This window comes from Marmota marmota, unplaced genomic scaffold, assembly GCF_001458135.2.
Source record: "Marmota marmota marmota unplaced genomic scaffold, marMar, whole genome shotgun sequence".
NCBI lineage: Eukaryota > Metazoa > Chordata > Mammalia > Rodentia > Sciuridae > Marmota > Marmota marmota.
Genome location: NW_026000068.1, coordinates 22,676,865 through 22,694,229, shown reverse-complemented (window position 1 = coordinate 22,694,229; position 17,365 = coordinate 22,676,865). Strand labels below are relative to the sequence as shown.

Sequence of the window (17,365 nt, the reverse complement as noted above, 5' to 3'; positions counted from 1 at the left end):
TCTAAATAAGTTTAGTGGACTGTAACAATATAAATTTCTTCATTGTAATATTTTGTTATAAGTATGTAAACTCTTACCATTAGGGGGGAAACAAGTAAAGAGTATGTGGAATCTATTCCTTAAAACTACCTATGAATCTATATTTATCTTAAAATCAAAAGCTAACAATAAGCCCATCACTGTATAGTACCTGATTGTTTTAACATAGCATCAACATTGGAGAGGAAGGAGTAGAGCTTGATAACTCTGTATTTGGAATTTAATTTTTTTACAATAAGACTAGAAATTGGTTTACATCTTTCTGATAGAAAACAGTGCTTTGCTCTTTATTCTGGTGGACAATTCACAAGTCTCACCTTATGGATACTTCCTGATTTGTTCTCATTTCAGTTGCCATCATTATTTTCCTATTCTTCATAGATCTGTGTCTCCAAGTGCCCAGAAAAATTTTTAACCTACGTGGAAATACAAATTTCGTACAAAGGAAATAATAGTAATTGGTTATACTACAGTCAATTCTGCCAGCCTACTGCTGAACCTGAAAAGGTATGTGTGTTTAAGGTTACAACTAGAGAAGAATTTAACTTTTGTCTCAGTCTCAAGTGTAATATGATCATCTGTTACTGGACAAGCCCCTACATCTAAGAAACGATTACTAAAGGCACCATTCCATTAAAACACAAATGCATATGTATACTCATGAACACACACCCCATTTATAGAGTATTATTGTGCAGACTTGGAGTGTTAAGACAGGCTGTTAAGTCTGGTAAGTTATCTTCAACTTTTTTCTAGCACCAGCAAATTCGCTACCTGGATGGAAATTTTTGCTGTGAAGAGTTAGGATTTAATGTAATTTGCAATCACCATTTCATTTATGTGTGATGGAGCCCCATAGTAACTTAAAAATACAAATTTTACTTCCAAGACTAGTTTGATAAATACTCATTAAATGACAACAAAAGAAACCTATCTAGGTTTGAGATTTATAAGGGATTTCTAAAGCCTAATTATGTTAAATAATATTAGTGACTTTTGGGCTGGAGATGTGGCTCAAGCGGTAGCGCGCTCGCCTGGCATGCGTGTGGCCCGGGTTCGATCCTCAGCACCACATACAAACAAAGATGTTGTGTCCGCCGAAAACTAAAAAATAAATATTAAAAAAAATTCTCTCTCTCTCTCTGTCTCTCTCACTCTTTCTAAAAAAAAAATATATATATATATATTAGTGACTTTTACAGTAGAGAAGATGCTCTTTTTCGGGGTGTGGGAGTGGTGGTGTGATGTATTAGACACCCGGATATAGCTAAAACAAAGACACACACCCTCACAGGTGTGCTTTGGTTTTAGAGGGTCTGGTTGTATTACTGTTGATTTGATTGAACCATGGTTAGGGCATTTAAAAGAGCTTGTCAAACAATAATTTATGTGTGATGATCTTATAGTTATTATTATTGGAAGGAAGTAATTTGGAACAATGAGATTTATGGAGTTACATTTGGAAGGAATAAAACTTTTATATGGAGAATAAAAGTAGTCCTCACATGACTTCTGACAACTTAATTCACTCTTCCTTTGTTTCAGCCCATCTCAGAAGTCTTATTGGATGATGACTGCCCCGCAGCAATTTTTCCAAGCAAACCTTGTAAGTATCAATAATTTTACCTTGGAAACATAGATTCTACCAAGAAGTAATTTAATTAAGTTTCCATGTTTCACAGTTGATGAAATTAAGATCAGGAATGTTCCTATGTCTGGCCCAGGGTCCCAGAGTTCATTAAGAAGTCTAAGGTAAAGCCCATCCTTCTGACTCTAGCCAGAGGTGTTTCATTGGCGCTCTGGGCTGTGGGGCATTGCTACATAAACACATGGAAAAGATTGAAAATTGACTTTTAAAAGCCAATCTGATTGATTATGTGGAATTCTACAAGCATGCATACCCATAACACACATACCTGGATTAAACCAGAAAGTTTGTTCAGAATTGCCTTGGGGAGGGAGCAAGGCAGATACTTGTCTTTATGATTTTATATTAGAAATATTTATGTCTCCTGAATGAGTCTACATTTTATTTCTTTAAAGTTTTAATCTTTACTTAAAGTGATACTCTGTTTAGGGAAAATAACCACTTATTTTCCTTTCTTAAAGATATAATCCTAGCTACCAAAAAATAAAAATTTACAGATGTCTATTACAGTGTTTATTCAAAGTAATCAGAGAAAAGAGGGGGGACAAACATTAAAATATCCAAGTACAAGAGAAATTTTAAATAAATCATGATGCATTCATTAAAAGAAATGTTAGAATTATTAAATATAAATATTACAATAACATGAACATATATGCTATGATGTGAAAAATTTAAATTATTATATACACTTTAGTGACAAGCATGAACAAAAAAATGAAGAAAATCTGTTCAAAGAAAAAGATCAGAAAGAAATACACCAAATATTAAAGGGTTGTTTGGGGTGGCAAAAGTATGGGCATTTTTCTCTTTTTCTTTTTCTTTTTTTTTTTTTTGTATTTATGCACTTCTCAACAATTAGTATATACAGCTTTTAAAATAGGTGAAACTTTTCATGCACCCAGAGGACCACACTGAAGATCTCCTTGCAGGGGGTAACGCACTAGCAGTCAGAACTGTGGTGGTGGGAGTCCAGCAGGACAAACATTTGCCAAGCTTCTTTTCAAACCAAGCATGGATTGAAAAGAGTGCAGTCAAAACTCTAACCTAAGGAGGCAAATGCTTCCAGAAGAATCTCAAGGGGGTTGTAAGGCAAGCAACAGTGGTAGCTGTGGGATCAGGCTCTAAAAGAAAAGTGGAGAGATTCAGCCAGTTAGCATGAAAGTTGGAGATAGTGTGTTTCTCTTAGAATAGGGATGCACTGCAGTCCTTCTAAATGGTGAGGTTTATTTCTTATTTGAGATGGTGACATTCCTGGAAAGTAGGTAAACTGAATTAAATCACTGTCAAAATAGTATCATGTGAAGCTCCCATTCCACTAAAGTTCTGAGATCTTTCATCATGTAAATAATTTTCATATCTCTTTTTATAATTTAATCATCAAAACATAAAATAACAGAAGAAAGGTAATAGTCATCAGCTTAAGCAGAAAGTCAAGTACACTGAAGAAGCTTCCACCAAGCACATGTCTTTATTGCTCTGTGACTTTTCTCTGGGTTACTAAAGACCCTGAAGCAAAGATGAAGGTCCTGCAAGCAACCTCCCTCACCAAGATGCCCTAAGCAACAGCTGTCTGTAGCCAAGAACAGTGTTAAAAATGTTATGAAAATAAATCATTGGTCATGTAAGATACAGTATATGAGACACATCCCTGCCCTTACAAGTAGCATTAGATTAAATTTCAGAATATAAAATGTACATCGGGGATACAAAATGAGTAAGGCACAGCCTCTCACAGCCTAGTGAGGGAGAGATTAAAAAAACATTGCAATCAACTTGTACTCCTCTTAACAGCAGATCAAGCGTAGGACTTGTATTAGTCAGGGTTCTCTAGAGGAACAGGACCAAAAAGAAAGTATAATTATAGAAAGGGAACTTATTAGGTTGGCTAACACTACCAGGAGCTGGATAGTCCACAGCGGCCATCTGCAGGCTGGAGAGCTGGCAGAACCAGTAGCTGCACAGTCCAAGATGCTGAAGCCCCAGAACAAGAGGGATCACCGGTGCTAACCTAGTATGAGACTCTCCATAGTCTGGAGAATCCCTGGCAGAGTTCTATATGAAGAGTGAAGAAACCAGAGTCCGGTAACCTAAGAGGATCCAACAACCTCTTGGGGCTGCTTCCTTGTTCTTCCAATTTTTATTCCATACAAGCCATCATCCTATTGGACAGTGCTTCCCATGCTTGGAGAGGGTCTCCATTTCAGTTGGCTGACCCACATGCCAATCATTCCTAAACACACCCTCACTGTCACACCCATAAGCCTCTTAATCCTTGCAATATCTTAATCCAATGAAGTTGATGATTCAAATTACCCATTCCAGGACTCAATGGGATACTATGCCACTAATAAAGTTTACCCATTAAAGATTTTATAAAAGGAAATAAATACTATTAAGAGAAAGAAACAGGGCTGGGGTTGTGGCTCAGTGACAGAGCACCTGCCTGGCATGTGTGAGGCACTGGGTTTGCTTCTCAGCACTGCATATAAATAAATGAATAAAATAAAGGTTCCTCAACGTCTAAAAAATTTTTTAAAGGAGAAAGAAACAAGGATGGGAACACTCATATGTAGGGAGTAGAAAAGGATAGAATTCACCAAAAGAAGGATAGTGTAGGAGAGACGTGCTCCATGTAAACAAGAAAAGAGCTTCACAAAGGCGGCGGTGTCTACCATGTCAAAGGCTCAGAAAAGTTAGCTCATTCAAATATTGGCCAAGTTCTACTAGTGCCAGGCACTACTCTGGGTAACAAGTCTAGTGGGATGAGGTCATGGGGGTCTCTGGGAGGACAATTTCCATGGCAGGGCAGAAATCTGATTGGACTGAGAACAAGTGAAGCAGCTGAGTGAAGAGCAGGAGAAAAAATAGGAATGGTACTGGAAGAATCAGCCATATTATAAGAGCTAAAGAAGTTGGAGGTGGGTGAAAAAGAGAGCCAGGAAAGTCAGGAAAGGCTTTATGGTAACATATTTCTTTCTCTGAACTGAGTGCTTTAATATTTTATTTTAAGCCATGTATGCAAATTGGCAATGCTTCTTAAAAATTGTGAAAACGATCCATTTTTGATTCCTCTTAACTCTTCATTTAAAACTGGTCTTAAAATAGTTTAATAGATAATGTAAAGAAGAAAGGATTCTATTTAATCAAATTAAGAATATAGGAGATCAAACAGCAATTTAATACTCAGAAGTTATACTAGTCTACAAAATGTGAACTTCTTTGGATAGCTTCAGAATTTCCATTTCTACTCCCTCCAAATACTGTGTAAATAAAAAATCTGGAAGGGAGAAAAATTATTAAGAATTCACAAACAGAATTTCTGTTCTTTTACTAGTCTATATAATTCAATTCTTATTTCCCAAGGAATTATTCACTAATCTCCAGTTTTCATAACTTCATTCAAGGAATATCCAAGATTTTTTTAAAAATAGCAAGCCTATTCTCATTTAGTCATACAAATGAATGCAACTTTTCTATTAAAGTGATATGTACCAGTGTTATGTATCTTATTTGTGGCAATTTGGTGAATACACTAAGTAAAAAATAATATTTACCATGCATAAAATTGCCAAAAGATTTAGAACATAGCTTCAGATTGTGATCATATTTGCTTTCTATTTCAGCTTTAGAACTACCAGAAAATCTTCAAATTATCAAGTAAAAAGCAATTAGCTATCTATATTGAGCCATTTAAATACCTAGTAAGAATTTGATTATAAATAATAAAGTTTAAGAAAGAAGGACATCATGACAGAAATAGAAAAATGATTACCATAATTTTAATTTACTTTTACAGTTCTCCAGAGGTGTTTGCCTGACTTCTCAACCAAAAATGGCTCTTTAACTGTAGGAAATAAGATGCTGTATGAAGATGGAAGTGGAAAAACAAGAAATGTACTAGAACTCAGGGAGGCTTCAAAGTATGTTTGTTACATTTCCATTTTCAATGTTGATGCATCCTGTTGTTGTATCCAATATTAAAGCTCCTGTAAGGTTAGGGGTTTTAGGAAAAGAATTGTTATTGTGAAATATACATATACATGTCACTTTAGATTGGAGAACTTGATATGTGTTCATTAAGAAAGGCATGTAGATAAAAGGAGAAAACAGAATGAATTAGAACAATGATGTTTTTCAAAATGGTCAAATCTTTCATTGTGAATAGGGGTAGAAATGTGACATAAGGAAATGTATTGGCACTATATCAAGTTTCTACACGCTAACTATAATGCAGTAAATTAACTGTTTCTTTTGACTACACACATAATTATATTTCCCTGGATGCACATATTCACACACTTCAATGTGTGTAAAACATAACATGTACAGAGTGTCATTGCATAACTCAGTTGTAAAATTAATCCTGAAAACTTGAGGTATTCTAAAATTGTTATTTCTCTTTCTTGAAAGACATTAGCAAGTAGTATAAAGGCATGATAGTACAGCTCCTGCATTTTTAGAATAGCAACATAGGTGAATTTCAGAAAGAGTTATGTGAAAGAACTCATAAAATAATAATAGAAGTATGATTTCATTGATATTAAATGAAAAAAGAAGCAGAACTAAATTAAATTTCCCCCATTAAATGATAATAATAAGTGTTAAATGAAAAAAACAACTGGGAAATTATTATCACAAGAGTCAGAGTAGTGGTGACTTTGGGGAAAGAGGGAGGCATTACAATTGGGTCACATGGAAAGGGCCGACAGTGTTGTATTATAAGAGTGTATTCACCTTGATTATTAACCAGATTGGACTCTAAGGATTTGTGCACTTTTAGGGGTGTGCTCCATCATGCCTTACTGCTACAGTGCTGTCAGATGATACGAAGGAGAACTAAAGATGATATTCATTCTTGACTCTATGAATTTTATAAATTACAAACTGATCTTATTTAAATTTATTTCTTACAGTGAGGTTTCTGTAGTATTGATGGCATATATACTCAATATATATATTGGATACACTAGAGAAGAATCTGTGCATTGTTCTCAAAAGCCATGTTCTCTGTGTGTGCAGCTGTGGCCTCTTTGGCAAGCTTATCCACCTTTGAAGTTTTCCCAACTTTGCAGGTTTACTAAAATGGTATTTCATGTGGCTAGAAAAAGAGTCACTGCTGATATGTGGTTTCTAAAAACATGTTTTGAACAGCAACTTGAAAAATCCCTTTTATCATAAAAACATTTCTGTTTAACATTGACCAAAAAATTATTAATTTTTCCTTCTTTGAATTCAGTGCTGTCAATAAACTCCTTGATGCAAGGGCAATTGGATCAAAAGTGTTTGAGGACTACGCAGTGACGTGGTATTGGATCCTCCTGTAAGTGTAGACACATAGATGCTTCTTCTCCAGCCCCTTTCTGATTTCTTTTATAGACTGATTCTTCAAATTCCTTATTCTACAAGGTTGACTTAGATCTTTTAGTACCATTTTTTTCCAGTAGGGTGAAATGGGGTAAAGAAATATTCCCACTGTTAGCGGAAAGTTATAAAAATATAAATTTTACATTCTACACTGCTCATTCAAGCACTCAGCTGCAGCAGTACCTGTAGGACTTCTGTGTCTGTGATACTTGTGTGCTGCTCGTCATGGTATAGTGTGTGTGGTGTTATTTCTCTGGTTATTTTTTCTCATTTGTCCCTACCTTGACCTCCAAAGTATTATTCTTATTTTTTCTAACATTTCCTTTCCACATAATAATTATCATCCTCATCATCAGAGGCATTGTAATTTATGAGAAGCTGAAAAAACATATGGAAGAGGGGATTTTTAATTTTCAAGTTTAAGATTTATATTCCAGAAATGATTGGTTCACTAAGTTTCTCAGTGTCATCTCCATCCTTGTTCCTTAATTAACCACATATTTTTAATATGTCAAATAATGTGCCTATCCCCAGACCATTCAACACATTTTTCCCCTTTTGTTTCTTTCCTGCCATATTCTTGTCTGAGTCCTGAATAGCTCCACGTCATTCTTTAAAACCAGTTTTAGTGTCACTTGTGAAACCTTTCTTATCTTCCCTAGGTCAATTAATTGTTTTAATTGTTCCCCTCTATTTTCCTCACACCCATTTTGAGTGCACATGCAAGCACACATGCATTCCTTGACATACAAGTATCCACTTTTCTTCTACAAAGCACCTACCACTAGGTATTTTATCTACCTGGCTTTTTTCCTCTGATGAACTGTCTACTCTTTATAATGGTAATCATACCCAACTTATGTTTAGTTTTCTATCTCCTCACAACAGTTCTTGGAATGCGGTAGATTCACAAAATATGTGGGCTTGCCAAACAGTTATAAAAATACTTGGGGAGGGGGGGACAAGATAGGTACAATATATTTAAGTGTATGGGGCTTGATAAAGTTAAAATTGTATTAAATATTACTGAGTAATTTTAGAGCTATAATACTACAGTATTTTGTGAGATTTGCTCATTTCAATGCTTTGTCTTCAACAATTCCAATAATAATTTTCAGTGTGTTACGATACATCTCCATAGCAGACGTTGTAGTTTATGCTATCAATACTTGAACTGGTTTCCCTACTGTCAGACTCTACTGTCACTTTCTGTGTTTTTTATTCATTTGGCTTTTCTACTCTCATCTAAACAAGTGTACATTACCATAGACTCTCAGTCCACCTCACCTAGACACACACTGAAACTCTGTGTACCTGGGTACCGCTCTTAACCACTATGAAATCAGCACCTGCCTTTACTTTCAGTTTTTCTGCTGCTCTCATCTGTTTAATTAATAAACAGCCAAAGTAGTAATAGGCTGAGACTTAGTTTATTTTGTTAGAATTTTTATGAAAGAATTTAAAACACATAAAAAGTAGCTTTCTCACCACCCCCTGGTCTTTTTTTGATTGTTCCCCTTGGACTATGCTATAGAATAATCCTTCAATTGTATTGAATATTTAAGCACCTATGATTCTAAGAGGGAATGTCTTTTGAAATTAAACACAGACTGCAATGTGTTTATCTGAAAAGGCAATCTTGATGCTGTGCTGTGCTCTATTCAGCAACAGTAATTATTAAGATTTTTTTTAATTTAACATTTGAGACCATGAATTGGACCAATGTACCAGGGTTTTTCTGTTGCTATGATTGAAAACTTGCAGATAGCACCAGAGATGTCAGTTCTAAATGAAAGAGTCAGCCAGCTTACAATCTTAATGAATTCCCTTTGAGGAATTACCCCAGGGACTCCTTTAGAATCTGAACCCAGATTCTAATAGAAGCTTCTCCAATAGCTGAGTCAAACTCAAGGAAGAAATTAAAATAGAAAATAGTCCTTCATGATAAGGCTACATGGCCTAGGAGATGCTGAAGACTTACCAGTGGCCCACAATTCACAGGGGACTTGGGATAGCTGTCTGGTGATGTCAAGGCACAACAAATTATTCAAGATAATTATGTTATAGTGATAACAACCACAAAATTATGAGCTCAGGAACTAGGTAGTCAGTTATATTTCTTGTCTTTCTAGTTCAAGTCTATTCTAGACATCCATGTTGTAGAAGTTTTCCATTAATCACCAGGTAGAGAGAGTAGCACAATCCACCATGCATATATTTTGTAATTTACCACCTAGGAAAGTAGCTGTGAAGCGAAAAAAAATAGGACATAACAACTGTGGCAGACAGGTCAAATTGTAGGTTGGAGGAATTGTATTTTTCCTAGACTGATGATTGATACTGTGCTTTGGTTTATCTTGACATGCAAAGATGCTCATATATAAAGTCCCTAATTTTCCTATATGAGCATCTTTGTGCCTAGGTAAACCGAGGTTGCTTATACTTTTTATCATTATAAATGTTTCTTTAGTCAGGTAAAATAAAATATTCTAAGCATTATTTTGAATAGAAATGGGTCTTGTATTGATATTTTTATTATGTTATTTGCAGCACATTGACTGCCATGTTTATTGTGGGTTTTTCCCTCTAGAGGCCTATGTACTGCCATGATCCTTAGTTGGACATTTCTGATACTCCTCAAATTCATAGCTGGATTCCTCTTCTGGATATTTGCATTTGGTGTACTTGGAATTGTAGGATATGGTATGTATCAAACCTCTTAAAATTACCAAAAATCAGAATAATGTTTTCTTTTTTCATTTGCCATTGTCAATCACCAGAAAGCATTTACTTGCTTTTGATTTGATTATTTCCTCCCCACAAATAGTGACGTTTAAAATAATTATTAACCTTTAATATGTTGTCTTTGTAACTTCTATTTAAAAGTCTTGTTTTTTGTTGTTGTTGTTGATACTTGGAGCTCTAAATAACCCCTGCTCTTTGCTGGAGGAGAATCTAGGCATGTGATTCAAGCATTCTGTTATTGTCACCAAGAATGAAAGGGCAATAAAGCCTGCTATTGACTTCACTGACTTGTCTTAAGCAGCAAAAGAAATCTGAGATTGGCTATGCTACAACTTTGACAATGGAAAAAAAGAGAAAGGCAGTCAATATATACAAAGTGCCTATGAAGCAATCAATTTCAATTCTCTACTGATTCCTTAGATAGTGCTTACACAGCAAATAATCATGTAGCAATTAAGCTTAAAGCTACTTATGGTGAGGAAATGTCCAATTAGATTGGAAATTATAAGTAAATAAGACTGAATGCAGCTGACCTCTGCTACTGGATTTCTACATATAATGGGCAACCATTTCCTACTGAATAGCCAGTTTACAAGGACATAAAACAAAGTGGATGTGTCATACGAGCAAGGGGGAAAAAAAAAGCAGACAACTTGTGTTCGAGGGCCCATGTGCAGCAAGGGAACAATTCTCACTGAGAACAAGTTAAGGGAAACACAGGAATCTCCATAACTCTGGATCATGAACATGAATTTAGAGTTTGGGAAAAAAAAAAGAAGAAGAAGAAAGAAACCCCAGATGCATGTCATATTAACAGTGTGATCCTCTGCTAGTACATAGTCTCTCTAATTCATAGTTTATTCAACAATATAAGAAATAACTGTGAACATAAAATACAATAATATAAATAATATATATACAGTACTTAGAAATCTGGTAGCATATAGCAAATTTGTTCGGTAAAGACTATCTGTTCTTGTTGTCACTGTTGTTATTGTAAGGCAGAAATGTTATTGAGGGAAGAGTACTTGAAGTCCAGAGATCCTAACTTTTTAAAAAATCTACTTTTGGGTTCAGTATAGACTACAGTGAGACAAAAGTAGATCAGTGAGACCAGTAAGGTGGCATTTGCAGCAATCCATGTACTATGTGGGAAGCTCAGACCAAGACGCTAGCAATGGAGGTAGTCTTAATGGTTAACCAAGTTTTTTCCTGATGGATTGAAATACAGTTGTGATTTTTAAAAAGTGAGTGGAAGAAGAAAAATGAATCCACAAAAAGATATGAGATACAAGAAAGGATAGTGAGCAAAGAAAATAAATTGATAAACATATAGGTAAAGCAGCAAAGACTTTGCCTATTTAAGATGATAGTAATGTCCAATTTAAAATGTACAGAACTAAAATATTGAGCAATAACCAGGAAGTGTTTATTGAGTAAAAACCCGAAAATAATTAAGATCAGAGCCAAAATCAGTGAAATTGAGAATAAGAAAACAATACACAGGATCAATGCAACAAAGATCTTTGTATTTGAAAAGGTAAATAAGATTGACAAATCTTTAGCCAAACTAACAAAGAGAAAAAGAAGACTCATATCAACAAGATGAAAAAGGAAATATCACACAGACCCTTCTGAAATCCAGAGTATTATCAGAATCTATTTTGAAAATTCATAGTCCAATAAACTAGAAAATCTGGAAGATGTTGACAAAATTCTAGAAACATATGACCTGCCCAAATTGAATTTAGAAGATATAGGAAACCTAAACAGAGCAATGTCAAATTACAAAATAGAAAGAGCAATTTAAAGTCTTTCAAAAAAAAAGCCCAGGACCTATTGGATTCTCAGCTGAGTTCTACCAGAACTTTACAGAAGATCTAAAAGAACTAATACCATTCTTTCTTAAATAATTCCATGAAATTGAAAAGGGGGGGAAATATACCCATATACATTTTATAAAACCAGTATAAACCTGATACCAAAACCAGACAAAGACACATCAAGGAAAGAAAACTATAGACCAATATCCCTAATGAACATAGATAAAAACTTCTCAATAAGATGTTAGTAAACTATTCAAAAACATCAAAAAGATAATACTGCATGATCAAATGGGTTTCATTCCAGGGATGCAAGTTTCATTCAACATATCCAAATCAATAGATGTAATTCACTACTTAAATAAAATTAAGGACAAAAATTATATGATCATTTCAATAGATGTAGAAAGGACCTTTGATAAAATTCAACACCCATTCATGTTACAAAAAAATGGAGAAGCCAGGGATTGAAGAAACTTACCTCAACATAGTAAAGGCTATTCATGACAAACCCAAAGCCAAAATCATACTAAATAGAGAAAAACAAAAAGCATTTCCTTTAAAATCAGGAAAAAGACAAGACTGTGCACTCTCACCACTCCTATTCAATATAGTCCTTGAAACATTAATCAGAGTGATCAGGCAAGGAAAGGAAATCAAAAGGATATGACTAGGAAAAGGAAAAGTCAAATGAGCGGTCATTGCTGATGATATGATTCTATATTGAGAAAATCCAAACCCTCCACCAGAGGGTGGACAACAAATAAATGTAAAGGTGTTCAACATTGTTAGCCTTTAGAGAAATGCAAGACAAAACTACACTGAGATTTCATCTCACTCCAGTCAGAATGGCAGCCAACAAGAATACAAACAATAACAGATGCTGGAGAGGCTGGAGAGAAAAAGAAAAACTTTATACTATTGGTAGGATTGTGAATTAGTACCACCACAGAAATCAGTATGGAGGTTCTTGAAAAGACTAGGAATGGAACCTCCATGTAACTTAGCTCTATCTAAGGATAAATACTCCTCAGTATTTATCCTAAAGAATTAAAGTCAGTATACTATAACATGCATACCCATGTTTATAGCAGCACAGTTCACAGTAGCCAAATTATGGAATCAGCCTAGATGTCCATCAACGGATGATTAGATAAAGAAAATGTGGTACATAGACACAATAGAGTTTCAGCTTTTGCAGGAAGATGGATAGAACTTGAGAACATTATGTTAAGCAAAATAAGCCAAGTTCAGAAAGACAAGGGTCATATGTTTTCTCTTATGTGTGAAAGTTAGGAAAAAGGAAAAGAAAGGTAGGCAGGAGAGAATCTCATGAAAATTGAAAGGAAATCAGTAGAGGAAAGCAATCAGGCAATGGAAGGAAGAGAAAGAAAGTGGAAATACCTGGGAATAGTATTGGCCAAATTGTTATACTGTGTGCATGTATGAATATGTAATGATAAATCCCACCATTGTGTATAATTATAATGCACCAATAAAAATATGAGGAAAATACAGATATACAAGATGGAACTCTGTTATTTACAAAGTTACACAAAAGAAAATACAATATTTGAAAGTGTAAATATGGGTAAAAAAAATACTAGCAATCATTAAACAGAAGAAAGCTTTAGAAACTATAATAGTATCAGATGATACTTTTAAATAAAATACCTTATTAAGGAGAAAAATAATTAAATTAACTAAAATAATATCAATTCTAAACTTTTGTTCTTGTCTTAAGATAGCCTCAAGGCTGGGATATGACTCAGTGGTTAAGCACCCTGGGTTCAATCTCCAGTATAAAAAAAAAGTCTTGAAATTCCTAATTTATAAGGATAAATAAGTTAATAAATAATAAATTGGTATTGAGTGTTGAATTGGGTTGAATCTCTCTCCCAGAGAGATTTCAACACATTTCCTTACTGAACAAATATGCCATATTTATTTAACCAGTTCCTATTGATAGACATTAAGGTTGTTAGTAAACAAAAATACATTTAAAGTCAGAGTTATCCACATAAAAACTGAAAACCTGTCAAATACAGAAGCAATTTAGACTTTTAGATCCAAATAAAATATTTACCATGTAAATATGAATCTTACCTTTGTAGAAATGACCATACTGACTAGTTTCACATAGTTATTTGTGATTAGCATATGGCTTCTAATTCAGAAAATAACATTTTACATTAGTATGTGTTTCTTTCTTTTCAAGGAATATGGTACTGTTACCAGGAATACAACAATCTTCAGCACCACCCAAATTCTACACTGACTATATATGACATCGGGATTGAGACAAACATAAGCATGTACTTTAAATTGAAACAGACATGGTTCTCATTTTGTGAGTGGATTTTAAAAACTAATTTTGTTATCATAATAATGAAAAGATATCTCTTCATATAAGGAAAGCATGGGTTGGTGTAAACTGTTAAATATATTTCCCACTAATGGAATTACAGGTAAATGTCTGCAAGCTATAGCAAATGGAAAAGTCATTGAGGAGAATTTATTGTATGATCTAAGAAAATATTACTTTACAAGGATCTCAAGTCATTTGCCTTCAACTTAAAATGGTTGGGTTTTGGGTGTTTATGGACAGTAACCTGATATCTAAGAAAGATGTTCAAAAAGAAATAAAAGGTTGATCTTTCAAACTTGTTTAAGTAAAAAGAAAATAAGAAACTTTTTCTCATAACAAGACATTTGAACTATTGTAGGAATTTGAGCAATAAGTAACTGAAAACAAATGTAAATTTTAAAATGTTTGTTCAGATTATTGAATTAGTTAAGGGTAATATTAATTTTTAAAGCAAAATTTCCAAGATGACTTTAATCTTATATTCATAGAATGGTTTTATTATAATATTCCTTGCACTTCAGAGATTCATGTTCTTTAATCAAGATTTTAATTATCTCTAATTACATGTTGCTCAAAAAAAATTTCCTTTTTATATTGCTCATTTTGCTCTTTACCATGTTCAGGGAGGTCTGATAAGGAGTCCAGAAAGAACTTCAGAAGGGGAAACATACAGTGACAAGTCCCTGTGGCTTCATAATTGATCAGATATTAATTGATTACTTTCTCTGTGTTTGGCAAAATTCTAAGTACCAGAGAAAAAAGCATACATGTGAAATTATGAAGAAAACACTAAAAATAAGCATTTACAAATAAAAAATAATTTTATGAGTCCTTGATCATGTTGGAAGATAGTTCTATTCCTCTCTGCTATTAACTTCATGACCCTGGGTAGTTTTCTTATGCCCCAGGTTCTAATCTTCTGTTAAATTATAGAGTTATAATATCAGTTCTATAGGATATCAAATATGTTTATATTACTTACTCTTATTCAGACATAAGAGGGCAACATAGTACATAAATTCAAAAGACATTTAAATTTCTCCAAGGTAACCATTTTGATATTTCACTTTCTTATTATAAGTTTAATATACAATGTTCCTTAATGCAATTTCAATATGTCATTTCCTTAGGTTTATCAGAAGATAACAGTTTTAGCATAAAGTAGCTATATTCCACAATTTAAGAATGAAATTAGTGTTTTAAGAGAATAAAATGTGCATGAAAGTATAAATACATAGCTTCACTAAAAGAAGATGTTGAAGCAAGATGATACTTACATAAGCTCCTCCTGCAGCTACAAGTTAACTCATTTTACTTACTTGGACATCTTAACTGATGTGTGATATGATATCAGAATGTGTTATCATAATAGAATGAATAATGAGCTGTCCATCACTGAATGTGCTCAAGCATGAATAGAACACCTGGCAAGGAGATTATAGTAGGGATTCCTTCCTGGGTAGGCTTTTAAGTTTCTATAAAGTTTCTTTTATACTTTTCGGTCTATTATTAGTAATACTATATTTTCTTGATTTTATGATCCATACCTTTCTACTTTTAACATTTCTGAAATCAGAATGCATATTAAAATTATTACTTTCCCTAAAATTTTGTTGCTAAATATTCATCTCAGAATTGAGGACATGATAATTGAGATTATGTAAAATTAAGTTTTAACAAACCTAATTTAGCTAGCTAAAGAGAAAAAACTGAAACAAGCTCTAGGGGTGGAGGAGGGGGCTATTTATTATAAAAATATAGAAGTAGCTCATCAAACTCAAAAAAGGAGCTGAATGTTCAAATTTAATTGCATCAAGAAAAGAAAAAGTCCCAAAGAACTCAAATTTCCCTCTCTTTATTCTTTTTCTTTACACACATACATGTTATTCTTTCTTTGTGATTCACTTTTTTCACATAAAGATAGATTTGACACAGTTCACTAAATTTGTATTACCCTCAGTTCAAGAGGCTTATAAACTTCAGGACTAAACTAAGTTCCCTTAGTTTTGATTCTAAGATGTTTACTGGCCAAGTTTGCTTGTATTTACACTCCAGTTCCATCAATAGTGGTGGCTCTGGTGGGTGGAGTCACAAAATAAAAATGTAGTAGCCAAGAGACTGCCCTGACAGCAAGGATAGTTGAGAGACATTGGAGCAAGGTGAACAGCCTAAAAAGTTCTTCTGTCATAGTTTCTTACCATGGAAGGAAACCCTTCCTTCTTAATTGCCTATTTCTCAATTTCTACAAGAGGTGTGAAATGTTTTCATGGATAAAATGAAGCCTTTTCAATTGATATGTTTAAACTCTAGCTAAAGGTGTTAGTCTGAATTTCTCAGTATATCATGCAGGTGTTAAAACTGACTCAGAAGGTTGGTATTTTGGAAAGGCAGCACGTTTAAATTATAAAGTGTCAGAAATGACAGAAATAATCTTGAAGCACAGGTCTAACTTTTGCGGAGGAAGTTTGTTTTTGTATTGATTTTGTTTTCCCCTGTTCTAAGTGATAATACTCATCATCATTGAAGTGATTGTCATCATCTTGCTGATCGCCTTCAGGAGACGAATCCGTGTCGCCATTGTTCTGCTGAAGGAAGGGAGCAAGTAAGGCTCTTACTATAGAAACTCAGTCAGTCAGTGAAGTCAGCCACTGCTAGCTGCACTCCCCACACAGTTTTCCCACTAAGAAGACTCCTTAAAGAAAACTATTTTCCATCCAGGAGGACTCTTACTAGAAAATTCACCACTAACAATCCCTTTTTGTTTTTTATTTCTATTTTTTTTGTGGTACTGAAGATTGACTCGAGGGACACTTACCCCTGAGTCACACCCCTAGCTCATTGTTATTTTTTTTTTAAATTTTGAGTGAGGGTTTCTCTAAATTGCCAAGGCTGATCTCAAACTCAAGATCCTCCTGGTTCAGTTTTCCTAGTAGCTGGGATTATAGGTGTGCACCACCACACCCAGCTAACAAATCCTCAGTTATTACAGGGTAAATAGGATACAATCTGTCTTGTCCATGTATCAATTTTTTTTGAGCACCAAGTGTATATTAGAAGAATAAAAGGTTGAAGTGAGCAACAAAGTTCTATATAAGAGCTATATTACAGGTTATATTATATCCTTACTGTGTCATATATTAACATTAATAGTTGAGATGTTTTATAGAACTTAAATCACCATGATTCTATAATTCAGTTATATGCTATTATCATTTATATATGATTGACAACATTTTCTAATGGAACAATTCTAGCAGCACCAGACTACTCATTCTGTAAGGCTCATGATTCAGGAACACAGAGCCATTTTTATTTTAAAATATTATAAAATAAACACTAAATCTTTCATAAAATTCATGCTGGGAGGTAATAACA

General features: G+C 34.0%; 1 protein-coding gene across 1 annotated transcript in view; it reads left to right on the top strand.

Annotated features, from left to right (window-relative positions):
- Window positions 1-17,365, top strand: part of Slc44a5 (solute carrier family 44 member 5) — a 335,047-nt gene that overhangs the window by 301,570 nt on the left and 16,112 nt on the right. The window contains exons 6-12 of the mRNA XM_048814088.1: window positions 421-546; window positions 1,585-1,645; window positions 5,487-5,610; window positions 6,927-7,010; window positions 9,645-9,757; window positions 13,841-13,972; window positions 16,493-16,592. Of these exons, the coding sequence (XP_048670045.1) occupies window positions 421-546; window positions 1,585-1,645; window positions 5,487-5,610; window positions 6,927-7,010; window positions 9,645-9,757; window positions 13,841-13,972; window positions 16,493-16,592 (740 nt within the window). The remainder of the gene's footprint in view (window positions 1-420; window positions 547-1,584; window positions 1,646-5,486; window positions 5,611-6,926; window positions 7,011-9,644; window positions 9,758-13,840; window positions 13,973-16,492; window positions 16,593-17,365) is intronic.